General features: G+C 40.4%; 1 protein-coding gene across 2 annotated transcripts; it reads left to right on the top strand.

The window, feature by feature from the left end:
* The first annotated feature begins 912 nt into the window (after window positions 1-912).
* hltf (helicase-like transcription factor) lies at window positions 913-13,959 on the top strand. 2 transcript variants are annotated; one of them, XM_086183066.1, is made up of 25 exons: window positions 913-1,023; window positions 1,383-1,578; window positions 2,637-2,803; window positions 3,300-3,433; window positions 3,528-3,613; window positions 3,870-3,941; window positions 4,460-4,651; window positions 4,958-5,032; window positions 5,674-5,719; window positions 5,897-5,948; window positions 6,118-6,182; window positions 6,290-6,325; window positions 6,548-6,646; window positions 6,731-6,822; window positions 7,066-7,209; window positions 7,410-7,542; window positions 7,831-7,966; window positions 8,190-8,369; window positions 8,474-8,589; window positions 9,048-9,229; window positions 9,343-9,465; window positions 9,556-9,668; window positions 9,991-10,171; window positions 11,251-11,331; window positions 12,902-13,956. In XM_086183066.1, exons 2-25 carry the CDS (start codon window positions 1,384-1,386, stop codon window positions 13,043-13,045), a joined length of 2,844 nt encoding a protein of 947 aa, XP_086039192.1. In that variant the 5' UTR covers window positions 913-1,023; window position 1,383; the 3' UTR covers window positions 13,046-13,956. The 2 variants fall into 2 exon arrangements, with proteins under 2 accessions (XP_086039192.1, XP_086039189.1); XM_086183063.1 differs by lacking the exon at window positions 913-1,023 and adding an exon at window positions 1,074-1,210 and having other exon boundaries at window positions 6,548-6,647; window positions 6,729-6,822; window positions 12,902-13,959.
* Window positions 13,960-14,197: the final 238 nt, after the last annotated feature.

Raw genomic sequence — 14,197 nt, 5'->3', positions numbered from 1 at the left:
GAAGCATATTACGCTAATTTTTGAAGCAAAGAAAACAAATGAATAAGAGCCCATACACTGATATAAACATGGTCAAACTGAATCAGATTTATTTGTACAGGACCAGCATATGTTTCAACATAACTTTCAGTTTTAGCTCCCCACATATGGGAAAAACTCCTGCCTAAGACACTCAATTTCTGTGAGGAAAAAGAGTGATGACAAGTGTGCCAAGTCAATAAGTGGCCCCAAAGTGCTACTGGAAGTCTGGACCTTTTGTCAACGATACCTTTTCAAGTTCAAATGTGGCCACCTACTGACGATGAAATATGGTAATAAGATATTTTAGTGGGAGGTCTCAATTTGAGCAGCTCCTGCTGTGCTGACTACCAGTTAATAAATCTGCTGGAATTTAACTAGGAATTTATTTGGGACATGTTATGGGATGGGGTAAAGTGGAAGATAGGAAGGAAATCTTTGCATGTTTGTTTGTGTGTTAATATTTTTGTTGTTTATTTTCCCTTCCTGGAAATTTGTTTGTTTTCTATTGGGTGTAGAGTAGGTGGGGTTTCGTTGTTAATGATGTTTTTTGTTTTTGTTTTTTTTGCTGCACACACACACACACACACACACACACACACACACATATATATACACACACAAATTGAGCAATGTCACAGAATAAAAAGATCCATTTAAACTATTTCAAAGACAATAATGATAATGAATAATTTTGACTCAGTTTTTAGATTAAGAACTAAATAAGTCACTTTTAGTCACTAAGTGCTATGTGACAAATTTTTAGTGTGTATCTCCTGAGGAAATGTTATTATAATTTATAAGATGCTTAGTTTAACTTAGTTAAATTCAATGTCACGTACAGTAATTTTTAGTTGGAATATTAGGTATTTACTTTGAAGGTCATAACCGGAAGTTCTACCCTGATATCAACGCAGCTGACGTCTCCTCACCAACAACAGCGAATAGCACAGACATTTGACTTAACAACAACCGGACTTACAAACAACCGTGGGCATTAAATAAGTAAGATAAGAATTCAACAAATAAAACATATTTTGCTCTGCCGATATAACCACCGTATGTGCAGACACACGGACAGCCAGCTAACAGCTCTATTCAAACCATTCGATAGCTAACAACGTCAAGATTTATCTGTCCTTAACTCGTTTGATTCAGACGCTATTTTAACGTGGATCAGCGTCATTTGAAAGTGTGTAACTGTTCGATTGTTGGAATAATTTGTTTAATTAATCTTTTCGATAATAATTGCACAGAACTTCGCACCCTTGGGTGTTTATACATCTATCGTGTTCTTGATTTGTCACAACTTACATCTCTTACGTTTGTGTGTTGAATGTATGTTGCTGTGTGTGCTCCTGCAGGATGTTTTTCCACCGGAGGTGGTTCAGGGACTCTTACACCGAGGTGGACCTCTTCACAGACCGCAATGAGGCCAACGCGGAGACCCTCTCCCAGGCCATCAGAGCTGCAGCAGCTGAAGAACCAGACGCAGACGGTAGCGTGCTGTTTGGCCAGCTGCAGGGCACCGTGGTCGGCCTCAGATATTACACCGGGGTGGTGAGTATCACTTGAATGACACTCGTGCACTGATTTTATAAAGGAGACAAAGCAGAATCATCTAAATATACATGCAAGAAATATCCGTCTTTGACTCCTATCATATCAACACCTGTTCTTCTGATCAAAGTCAGACTTGGTGTGTGCATGGCTGACATGGATGAGGAAGTGCAGTGTCAAGTTTGGGGGTCGATGGTCTGAGGTGAGGGTCTAGGCCCCAGACCCTCACCTCAGACCATCTGATCTCAAACTGATCAGGAATACAGGTGCTGGTCCTGACCTCATTCATATTTGGGATGAATTCTTTCACAGATTTACTATTGGAATGATGGTGCTGAACCACACACAGATCCAGACTCCATTCCATAGTTCTGGCTGGACCGTGAAACAACAATAACATGTGACACTCCACTGATTTATACACTTAAAAAAAAAACTGCTTAGGGAATATATTTTTTATTATAAATAATTTGTATATATTTCAGAATGACCGAGATCAAATTCAGAGATTGACAGAGAGGTTTTGTGATGTCACATTACACTCGGTTTACACACAGGGGGGATTTAGAATGAGGACTCTGCCTGCACGCACGCACACACACACACACACGCACACACAATAGTGGTCATTAGTCAGACTTTAAATTTGGAACCCACAAGGAGCAGCCAGTGTGGACATATTTAGAAGCAAACCCAAGGTCGTCCTGTTTTTACCAAGCTTCTACTTGAACTGTATCTATTTGACTTTCTATGTACGCGTTTAACTCACCTGTTCTTTTTACTTACGCTTCGATTTTATTGCGTGCTCATTCTTGGTTTTGTGGCGTTGGTATTTTTTTCTCAGAACTGAAAGCTGTAGGAAAAGTGTATTATAAATAAAGTTTGTGTTATTGACTGATATCAAAGACGGTCCTCTTACATCAAAGTCATGGTCCTGAGATCAGAGTGACAACTCCAAAGTGACCAAAGTTTGAGGTATTGTGAGGTCACTCGATCCCTTTAATGACAATCCCTGCACTTGTTAACACAGTCTTATAATCATTTTAATCTGTGGACAGGTGAACCAAGGGGAAATGGTCGGTTTGGTGCGGCAGCCCCAGAATCCATACGACCGCAACGCAGTAATGGTTGCTAATATTTACGGCAGTCAGGTGGGACACATCAAGCGGGAGCTGGCAGCGGCTATGGCCCACATCATGGACAACAACCTGGCTAAAGTAGAGGGGTGAGACAAATATTGGACTAGTGTTGTCTCACACTGACATGTAAGAGGACAGAATTTTAATTTTAGGAGCTGCGGTCTAATTCTTAATTTTATTCTCTTATTTTGGTAATCAACTAATCCACTTGTATCCATTTGTTTTTTAATTTCTCGACTCTTTCTAAGAAACTGCTCTCACTACTTTAATAAAAATGTAACAATACTTACAGCAGCATGTACTGTTGCATTTCTCACAGCATGGATATAATGTTTAAATATATTACACCAAATCAAAATCCACAATATTGTGAAAAAACGTTAAAATTAAAATGATAAATAAATCAGATTCTTACAAAAAAGAAGGCTGTCAAAGAAAACTCCCCTCAGGAATATTAGATTTTTGGGGCAGTTGTATAATTTTTCCAGTTCTTATTTACTGCATTTGCGTTATTTAATTGCTGGGAACATCTATGAGTTTGTCTTTGTGCCTTCATCGTTACATATCGTGTTGCTTTGCCAGGGTGGTGCATTCAGGGACCAAGAACAAATTCACCATGCCAGTGATCTTATCCTTCTGGGGGAAAGAGGAGAAGAGAAATGCTGTGAGTGAAAGAATGCTGCGTCATGGATTCAAACTTGCAATCAGGCCATCAGGTAAACAAACACGCACTTAACCCTCTGGATTGTTTCTTGGGTGTTTGCATTCTGCCTGCATGTAAAAAATATATTTGTGTGTGTTTGAATTCAGCTGCAAATAAGAGCACATATGATAGTCAGGATTCTTGGGGAACAATACCAAAAAAAGGTGTGACCATCCCATTAACTGCAGAGGAGGTAAACAACTTTGTTTGTGTGTTTAATGCAGTATTTCAAATGAGCACTTCAAGATTTACATTTCTTTTGTTTCTTTTAGAAAACAACAGAGCGCCGTCTTTTTTTATTTCCCCTTTCCTGTTAATCCTTTAGCACTTCGACGTCATTTTTAATGAAATTCAATGATTTTAATGTTCGTATTTTGTGAGTCAGACTCCAACTCCCACCCACAGCTGCGATCACTTCTACTTTCATATATTTTGTCCTTTTTCCTCAGCTGAAGAATGCATTTGACAACCTGTTTGAAGGCCTGATGGAAAGTAAAGATGGTGAGAAAGAAGCAGCCAAGGTGAGAACTGTCGGTCTTTATGAATGCTGCTTACATTTTAAATCTCCAGATCCAAGAAATGTTAGTTAAATGTCTAAAATACGTAATGTAATTTTATTTTGCATAACCATCCATGTAGTCAGTTTGTATTGTAAAGGACATTTAGAGTAAATAAGCTGGAATAAATGTTGTATATTCATGACATAAAAATGCAGATGAAACGTACGGTGGCGCTACGAGCAGGAAATGCACAGCAACCCTAACGACACATTTAAATGTCGTTAGGTTAACCAATATTTTTGGATTAGCTGATTAACACAAAATACTTCATGTACTCAACATATATTCACAAATTGCCTCAGTATTTCACGAATTCATCTTCTCTTCAAAGTAAATCAGAAACACTACTTTAAGATGTTTAGAGGAAATAATCTGTTGTTTTTTTTAATTTGTTCTCCTTCCTCTCACATCTGTAGCAGCTTGTCTGAAATTCTGTGTTTTTTTTAGTCCAGTTTTTATGGATCCCTCTTTCTGTGCAGTCGGTGGGTACTGCCCTGCTGCCCCACCAGAAGCAGGCGCTGTCCTGGATGTGCGCTCGAGAGAACAAGTCCACCCTGCCCCCCTTCTGGGAGAAAAGAGGTGAACTGTACTACAATACCCTGACGTGTTTCTCTGCCAAAGAAATACCAGAACGAGTTTGTGGGGGAATACTGGCGGATGACATGGGGCTTGTGAGTCGTGCATGCATACACACACACACACACACACACACACGCAGTTTTATAACACAGGAAACATACAGCATCACTGTTCATTTATTCCTTGTGGTTTAATGTTATTCCTGTTAAGTACTCCATCATCATATCTGATCTGGAGGAGAGAAAACTGGAAAAAAAAACTTCTTTGCCAGAAATTTCTAGAGCTGCGCCCCCTCTGTGTTTACAGTAACAACATTCTGCGCACTGCTGCCGTTTAAGCAGATAAGAATCAAAACTTTCACACCCTTTTGTTGTTGTTGTTGTGGTTAATTTTCACAGGGAAAAACACTGACAACCATCGCTCTGATCCTCACTAACTTCCACAAAGGAAAGCCCCTCCCTGTGGAGCAAAGTGTAAGTGTGGCCCAGGAACGTGCACAGTCACAGCAGAGCAATCACAATGCCGTGGACGGTCTCTTTTCCGAGCCTACAACATTAAACCTCCAAGAAGTACAGTTTTCTAGTCCGTACATTTGATACTTTACCCCTGAAGTGTATTTTACCCTCGAGTACGTATGAGCCTTGATTTCACAAAGATGTTTTTCACTGCTGCATCACCTCTTGGTGATTCTAGAATCCAGAGAAAAAACACACCAAGTATTTTTAGCATGAATCCGAAAGAGACGAATGGCGTCTGCTACCACCAGCAAACCGCTCCGAAGTGTCTGTTTACAAAGGCATCGTCCAGTCTAATCTACTGCTCTCCATGTAAAAGGAAAGGTTGTTTTTTTGTTTTATTTTAATGAAAGTAAAAGCTTTGATATTTCTCTCGATATGTTCAGTTTTTTTCATAGTCATCATCATCATAAAATATTCAAGGGGTCTTAATGAAAATATTCAAAATTGCTGAGTGTGGTTTGCAACTTTTTATTAAAAAAAATATGCTGGCTAGTTAAGTTAACCCTAACGCTGAAATTGATTACACGTGCATATGTGAAATTGATTAGCGACCATCAAGATGAACCTGAGAGAGTTTTTTGTGTTCCTGTGTGCAGGAACCATCTTCACCTTCGAAATCGCAAGCGCTTTCCGAACTTGAAGGTACCAGCAACACCCAGTCAGCTTTAAAATAAAATCAAAGTCCTACCCAAGCAGATTTAATATTGTTTTATTCAATATCTGTAACTATGAATATGTGGAAGATCTCACACACTTATATTTAAGAAAGCAGACAACCACTGAACAGGAGGAGAGATGATGTTGTGTCATGGGTTTCAGGAAGCAGACGAGCAGACAGCCGAGCAGCAGCTGCCTCTCTTGTCTCAGACATGTAAGTGCGATTGAATATGTCAACCTGGTATGATTTATTAGTTATGTCTGATAAATCTATGTACGTCTGCTCTGTGGAACACAAGAAAGTATCAGCTTAGGTCGACTGTTGTGTTTCCTCTTCCCGCTCCACTCCAGTCCTCTAATGTGTGTTTATGTGTGTGGGTCAGTCCCCAGGTGGACAATCGCATTCAGACAGGGGATGTAGTAGAGACAGCAGTCGAGTCAGAGACAAGTACGTGCCCTCTATCTCTTCACCTCGTCATAAATGTGTGCTCAGGTAGTTTTTGCTGTTTTTGTTAACTTTTATTTTTTCTCTCACTTTTTCTCTTATTGGTGCAGGCAAAAGAACGATGAAAGCCACCAAGCAAAAATTCAGTAAGGGTGCAAAATATTAACTCTCGTTTTCATACATTCTGTGTTTGTGCTGTTGAAATTAATAAATAGGATATTGTTACAGCAAGTCACTTTAAAAAAGCTAGTTAATTGTTGATATTTCAGTACTGGGGGACATAAATACTGCTGATTATTTGACCTGTACAAGGTAATAATCTCTATTCCCTGTTAATTAAACCTTTTATATGAATTTTCATTGTGGAGACACCCCAGTACTGCTGGAGGATCTGGACTTTGCTGCTGCTCTAAGTGGTTCAGCACCAAATACAACGAAGAAGAAAACTGCCAAGAAGTCAACTCCCAGTGAGTTTGGACCCTGTCTGATGTTTCGTCATGATAGTAGTACTCAGTGATTCTTGATCTGGTTGTGTACCTTTGTTTTTGGAGGTGTTGAATCCTGCTTCACTGAAAGTTCAGAGGATTTATCAGCGAGAACGACTCTCATCATCTGTCCGCTCTCCGTGCTTAGCAACTGGATGGTAAATACAGTACACACACACAGTAGATAGATGTTCCACAATATGATGGATCAGTACGATATGTTTCAGCCCTGTTGTGATGCAGTAAAGTGCAGTATGATGTGATTGTACAGATGTGCCAGATTCAATGCTACCCTTTCATCCATGAAGTTATTCTGTGTGTGTGTGTGTGTGTGTGTGTGTGTGTGTGTGTGTGTGTGTGTGTGTGTGTGTGTGTGTGTGTGTGTGTGTGTGGGCGCTCAGGACCAGTTCGAGCAGCATGTGCAAGGTAACGTGAAGCTAAACATGCATCTGTACCACGGTTCTGAGCGCAACAGAAGCAAGAAGTTCCTGTCCTCTCAAGATGTGGTGATCACCACCTACAACGTCCTCTCAGCTGACTTCGGGGTAAGTGAAGACTGATCACATCTACATCTGGAGCTCTGGGGGGCATCACAAAAGGTTAATCCCATGTTCCTAACTGCATTCATTATTTTAAAAACATGGTCTTCAAATCGTTGCATTGTCCTGAAGCGGCATCAATGTTATTCACTCCCTGAAGGGAATTTTGAAAAAATATATTAAAATTGTCATCTGTGTCCTTTCAGAATAAGAGTCCCCTACATGGGATCAAGTGGCTGAGGGTGGTGCTGGATGAAGGGCACATCATAAGAAACCCCAACGCGCAGATGAGTAAAGCTGTGCTTGACCTGAAGACGCAGCGGCGCTGGATTCTGTCAGGTATACCTGCAGCTGAAAACACACACACACACTCACAGCATATCATCGTTTGTCATCTTTTTACATAATCATAGTTCACTGTCATCGTGTTGAAATGTGGCTCAGCTGTCCACATGCTGACATGACAAGAATAGATTTGATACATGATGCTGTATATAATAGAGATGATGCTGGATTGTGACCAAAAAAGTAATCTGACCCACTGTGTTCACCCCAGTGTTACTGTTTTTTGCCATGATTAAGGACTCAGAAACGCTCACTTACGTCTCTGTCATCGCGTCCTTCTAGGCACCCCGATCCAGAACAGTGTGAAGGACCTGTGGATGCTGCTGGCCTTCCTGCGCCTGAAGCCTTTTGATGTGAAGGAATGGTGGAACCGAGTGATTCTGAGACCTGCTACACAAGGCGACAGGGCTGGCCTGCAGTGAGTAGCCTGTCCACACTGTTGCAATGTAGCAACAATACACAAGAGGGCACTATTCTCTGTGGGCCCGGTTTTGACAGGGATTCATACGGGAACCTCTACAAGTTGTTCATTTCACCAGTGGTACAGTTGCTTAAGATTAAATCAACTTAAATAATGATTTAAAAATGTGGTTTGTATTTGATCTTTAACACTTTTAGTCAGTGGTTGATTCTGTGTGCAGGAACCTTCAGACGCTGGTAAAGTGCATCACCCTGCGAAGGACCAAAAGCAGCGAGCTAAATGGGCGGCCGCTGGTGGTTCTGCCTGAGAAGACAGTGTGTGTGGAGCAGGTGGAGCTGAGCCAGTCAGAGAGGGAGGAATACCAGCTGGCTCGCAATGAAGGAAGAAACATCATCAGCAGGTGTGTATGAACGCGCACATGCGTGCTTGCATGTATCTAGAGTTGTAAATTAGAGCATGATTAAGTCATGTGTTTTGATATTTTTCTTTGCTGTGTATGAGTAGATATGTAGCTGAAGGGACTGTCTTGAGGAATTACGCAGATGTCCTCGTGATCTTGATGAGGCTCCGACAGCACTGCTGCCACCCTGACCTGCTGGCAAAGACATCCACAGATTTAGGTAGCCACCTCAACAGTGTGACACAAAAATGATTCGACGCAGTCGAGCAGAGCCTTCGATCTCAGCTGAGAAATATTTAATTAGGGTTAAAAAAAAATACATGTACAGCACAGTACAGTACACACAGGATACAACTTACTATTTTCAAGTGATCCAAAAAGTATGTGTTGCCATTCAAGTAATCACAAATGGGTTACTTGAGCTCACAAAGATGTATTTTCATCGGTGTGTCATTTCTTTGTGACTTGTGAATGCACAAAGAGCCAGTAGTTGGTGGCTTTGCCTCACCATTAGCTCCATGCTAAAAATACATGGCTACCTCTCTCTGAATGCTGGAGTAACAAGGAAGTGATGTGGCTTTGCAAAAAAATGTCTCTGAGCTCAAGTTTCATCAGACCTTAAAATGCACAATGCACTTTTTGTGTGAAATATGTAACTGAAAAAACAATATTCACTAGGAACTGCAGCGACACCCGCAGAGCTGCGAGAGCACCTGATAGAGAAGCTGCGGCTGGTGTTAGCCAGCGGCTCAGACGAGGAGTGTTCCGTGTGTTTGGACTCTGTCCGTCTGCCCGTCATCACACACTGCGCCCATGTCTATTGTCGACCCTGCATTGCCCAGGTCATCAGCACTGAGCAGGTGCGTGACGCAGACAGCAAGGGACAATAATTTAATCAATGTGTGAGTTAAGTTTCACTCTTAATCTCCATCAGCTAACTGTTCATGTTTTTCCCGATGATTTGATGGAGTAGGAGACGGCCCGCTGTCCCCTCTGTCGGAGTGAGATAAAGATCAATGAACTGGTGGAGTTTCCATCAGAGGAACTCGAGGAGGGGAACAGTACAAAAACCAAGAAGTGGAGGACCAGCTCAAAGGTAGCCTGCCGTGCTGAGGAAATAACGGGGAGAAACTGTGGTCTGTTGACAACTCAAAATAAGTGTGTGTGTGTGTGTGTGCGCGCGCAGATACAGGCACTGATGGGGAACCTGCTGAGGCTGAGGTGTGAGGATAGCAGCGTTAAGTCGCTGGTCGTCTCTCAGTTCACACGCTTCCTCACCATTCTGGAGACGCCCCTTAGGTAGCGCGCACACACAAACAGATGGGAAGGCTCAGCATTTTCACAAATTCTGTGCTGTTGGTTTGTTTTTTTTTAGAAATTATCCCTCGCTCCATTAAAGCATCACGATTGTAAAAAGCTGCGCCTAGAATAGTTGTTGGTTTCTATGGTTGCTCCATTAATTACATTTCAGAATTGTAAGGATCAGAAATTAAAACCGCTATAATTGTCTTTCTTTGTTTTCTGTAACATTTCTTACATATTTGTACTCAAGCAGAGAAGGTTGTTTTTTTTTCTTTTTAAGGAGTTATTTGATCATAACAACTTGTCTGTTTTTAACCAGAGAACACGGTTTCAGTTTTGTGCGTTTGGATGGCACCATGAGCCAGAAGAAGCGGGCTCAGGTCATCAAAGAGTTTCAGAGTCCTGCAGATGACAGCCCCACCATCATGCTGCTGTCACTCAAAGCTGGAGGGGTGGGACTTAATCTTACCGCCGCCTCTCGTGTTTTCCTCATGGATCCCGTGAGTACAGACCAGCTGCGAACCACTCACTCATACCACTCATTTTATGTCTTATTTATAATTCCCTGCCCCTGCAATTATCGAAATAACTCTTATGAATGTACCTAATTAACTGTATTTTTTTTCTTTGTGTTCTGTAATTAATACATGTGAACCTTAAAAAAACGAACTATCCCATTGTGGGACCAACAGATAATAGAGGAGAACTCTAAAATGCGAGCACGAGAACCCTAACTGACTAAAAAACAACAACTACGATACTACACGAATGTTTAGTTACACAAATCAGTAGTAGAATGTGTTGTTTTCCTCAATTTCCTCAATGTGAAAAATGAGATCCCGCTGAACAGACTTTTTTAATTATTTGTTTGCGGGGTAAAAAAAAAAATTGACATAAAGTGCCCCAATTTTAGTCCCCCTGCTCTCTGTTAACAGAGTTTACAAGGCAGCTGGAGCTAATTATTGATTTTGATTATTGATTAATATTATATTATTTGATTATTAATAATTATTCCTGACAGTTTGATCTTCGTCACAAAGGGGTCTCCCCTCATGATGAAGATGGTTTTAGACATGAAGATTATTTTTTTTTTGCATGGCAAAACAACCTACACTCTGGAGCAGTTGATTGAGTCAGGTCTAATCATGTGCATGTCTTCTTTCTGGTTGTAACCTTCTTTGTTTGCCATTAACTTGCTTCAGCATCAGTCACATGTACTTGTTGATAATTATAGTTTTTATCGTGCGTACACGGTTTCCTACGTTCTGGCCCATGGTTAAATCAACAAGTGGCTGTGAGGACAAGTTAGAAGTTATAGAAGTGTTTGTGCAATCCTTTAACATCCTTCTGTACGTTCATGGTCAACATTTTATTTACGCTTGTTGAATCCGTGTTCAGAGGCATCTATGTTTTTATTTTTTTTATTTTATTCTTTTGCAATATGGCCCTACCACCCTGGCCATTCCTATTTATAAAATAATGCCAGATGTAATGCACTCATTTATATTCGTGTGTGTGTGTGTGTGTGTGTGTGTGTGTGTGTGTGTGTGTGTGTGTGTGTGTGTGTGTGTGTTTTTAGGCTTGGAACCCAGCGACAGAGGAGCAGTGTATTGATCGCTGCCACCGGCTGGGTCAGACGAGAAAAGTCTTCGTCACTAAGGTACCGTATTTGAACTGCAGTATTAAGGTGGTGAGTGGTAAATAGTAAGTATAAATTAAAGTATATAAATATATCATAATAGTTATAGTAATAATGATGGTTGTGTCAGTTGCCCAACAAATAATAACAGTAAACGGAATCATATAGGTCTTTTGCAGTGTCAGAGTCCCATGAAGTGATAAAAATAAATAAATAGCAGAGGAAATTGTTTGTTTGTTTATTTTTTATGTAGTCATTTATTTATTTCTATCCTACACAACCCATACTCTGACAAAGACATTACATCATTTATTTGTTATTTAGTAATTAGGGCCTGAGCCTGAAGTACCTTCAGGCGAAGACCCTATTATTTACAGTATGTGATGTGTTTCTGGTGCCCAGGCAGAGAAGTAGAATTTAACACAAAAAAACAACAACAAAAAAGACAAAAAACAATATATAGATGGTGAATACAATAATTGAGAGTGTAGGTCATGATTGTAAGAAAGTGAGGAAAGGTTGCCAGATCATGACTATTGTCAGAGGAGCTTTTATTTCCTAAGGATATAGTCTGTCGTCAGGTTTTTCCAGTGTGTGATATGTATGTAGGGAGTTCTGTGATTTCCAATTCATGAGGATAGTTTTTTGCCGATAGTTAGCGCCACGAGAAGTAAGTCACCGAACAAACAGGGAGGGGGAGAGTGGGATGTGGCAGCCCATTATTTGTGATAAGTTGTCTGTAATATTTTCCCCAGAAGTGTCGGACATGTGTGCAGTTGCAGGTTGCGTGAATAAGTGTCGGCGCATATTTGTGTACAGTGTGAGCAGTTACCTCTATGGAGGATTACTGGCTTTGAACATGTTTATGGACTAAAGCACTAAGAACAAATGCAATGACAGCGTTAACTTAGATGACATCAGAAGATAACATGATCTTAGAACTAAGGTTGAATGCCGAAAGATAACGTTAGCTTAGACTGAACACCAAAGGATAACGTTAGCTTAGACTGAACACCAAAAGATAACGTTAGCTTAGAGCAAATATAAAGGATAGCATTAGCCTAGAACTAAGAACAAAAAAAACATAAGCTGATGCTAGATAAAAAAAATAGACACCAAAACATAACGTTAGCTTAGAAGTAAGAAGGAATGCCAAGAGGTAGCTTTGACTTTCTGAAGGTTTTCTCTCCATTGACGTGGTTCTACTCAAGACAAATAGAACACAGACAGAGGCTGGTGATTTGTTGTTTGAGAGGTAGATTGGCCTACTTATTTATAATTTAGTTTTTAATGTTTACTACTACAACTATTAATAGTAATAATAATAATTGTCATGCCAGTTGTGGACCAGATTCCCCTGTGATTTAAGATCATGTAGAAGGCAGGATTAAAATGTGAGGCGGGCCACATCTTGGCCCATGGGCCAGGATTTGAGACCCCGTGATTTAAAGGCATCACACTCTTTAATACACAGCTACAAGACAAATACCCATGAGAAAAATCACTGACATGAATGGTGTGATTTTGTGTGTGTGTGTGTGTGTGTGTGTGTGTGTGTGTGTGTGTGTGTGTGTGTGTGTGTGTGCTGTAGTTTATTGTGAAGGATTCAGTGGAGGAGAACATGGTGAAGATCCAAAGACAGAAGCAGGATCTGATGGAGAAGGCGTTTGGCTCCACCACCACTGACAAGAAAACCTCACGAATTGATGACATCAAAGCTCTGCTGGAGCTCTAGATGTTGGACACGAGTTGATACCACGGAAACAAAAAGCGTTCAGTTGTGTTTGAACTGTACTGACTGTTCGACTTAACGTTTCACATTAGAGGCGAAGTCAAGCACTTTTTATTCATATTTCATTTTTTTTTTCCTTTTGGAAAATGAGTCTAACGCAATAGCTGCTGTTTCTTTTCTGATCCATTTACGAGATGCGCCACTAGGTGTCATTTTTTTACAGCTGTGATGCTTGTTGGTCTGCTTTACTATTTGAGCATAAAAACCCTCCATGCATGAAGGTGGTTGATTGAGTTGTGTTCACTTTATAAAGGGATAAAGATTGGTGAGAGTACAGTTCAGTATTAAACCCCAATCACACTGGATTAGTAATACCTGGTCACCTCAGACATTTAAAGATTGCCTAGAAGCTAGAAGTCACATTCTCACGGTATAAGAGAAGTCGAATATATCAAATATACTGACATGTCAAGAGTTTCAGTTGAAATACAGTTTTAGTACAGATTTAGTCAGGACGTATTCGGCGGATTGTTTCACTTGGTGACTTCTAGCTGTCAGCACAAACTAAAAGCACAGTTTTTAAAATTCTTTTCTTAACGAGGATGAAAATGTCTTAGGTTCCCTCTTGAAACTAGCAGTGTCGCTTGACTGAGCACCAGCCTGTGCTATGCTTCAAATACTGCCCTGTGAGAGGAATATGTAATTGGCAAGCAAAGACATTTACAGTTAGCGACGTGTAAAAGACGCTGTTTTAGATGAAACAAGTGATTTACTATTTTCGTTTAAAGTGAGTAAAATTTTGAAAACAGCAGATTTTCACCTTCATGCGAACACTGAAGTAATAGTTACTACCTTTGTGGTAAACGAGTTAGGTTTGTGGGATTATTACATTCAAAGCTGCTGATTTGTATTCGCGTTTATGGGTAAAGTTGCGGGGCTGACAAGGCTCTGCAGAAGCAATTCACACATTAAGTTTGACATCAATCAGATGTTGTTTGGTTGAGATTATCAAATAAGATTAGAACAAATTATTAGACCATTCAATCCAAGTAGGTTTGGGGAGAGGTGACATCTTAAGCTGCTTTTCTGGTCATCAACATATCAGTCAAGATCGATTAAAAGCACTTCAATGGTTGCCTTTGGAATTTGTCGAAT

The sequence above is a fragment of the Aulostomus chinensis genome, chromosome 17 (genome assembly GCF_037954235.1).
Source record: "Aulostomus chinensis isolate RoL2024-O1b breed Wild chromosome 17, RoL_Achi_v1.0, whole genome shotgun sequence".
Taxonomy (NCBI): domain Eukaryota; kingdom Metazoa; phylum Chordata; class Actinopteri; order Syngnathiformes; family Aulostomidae; genus Aulostomus; species Aulostomus chinensis.
The sequence above is the reverse complement of the archived record's forward strand: the minus strand, read 5'-3'. Positions and strand labels throughout refer to the sequence as shown.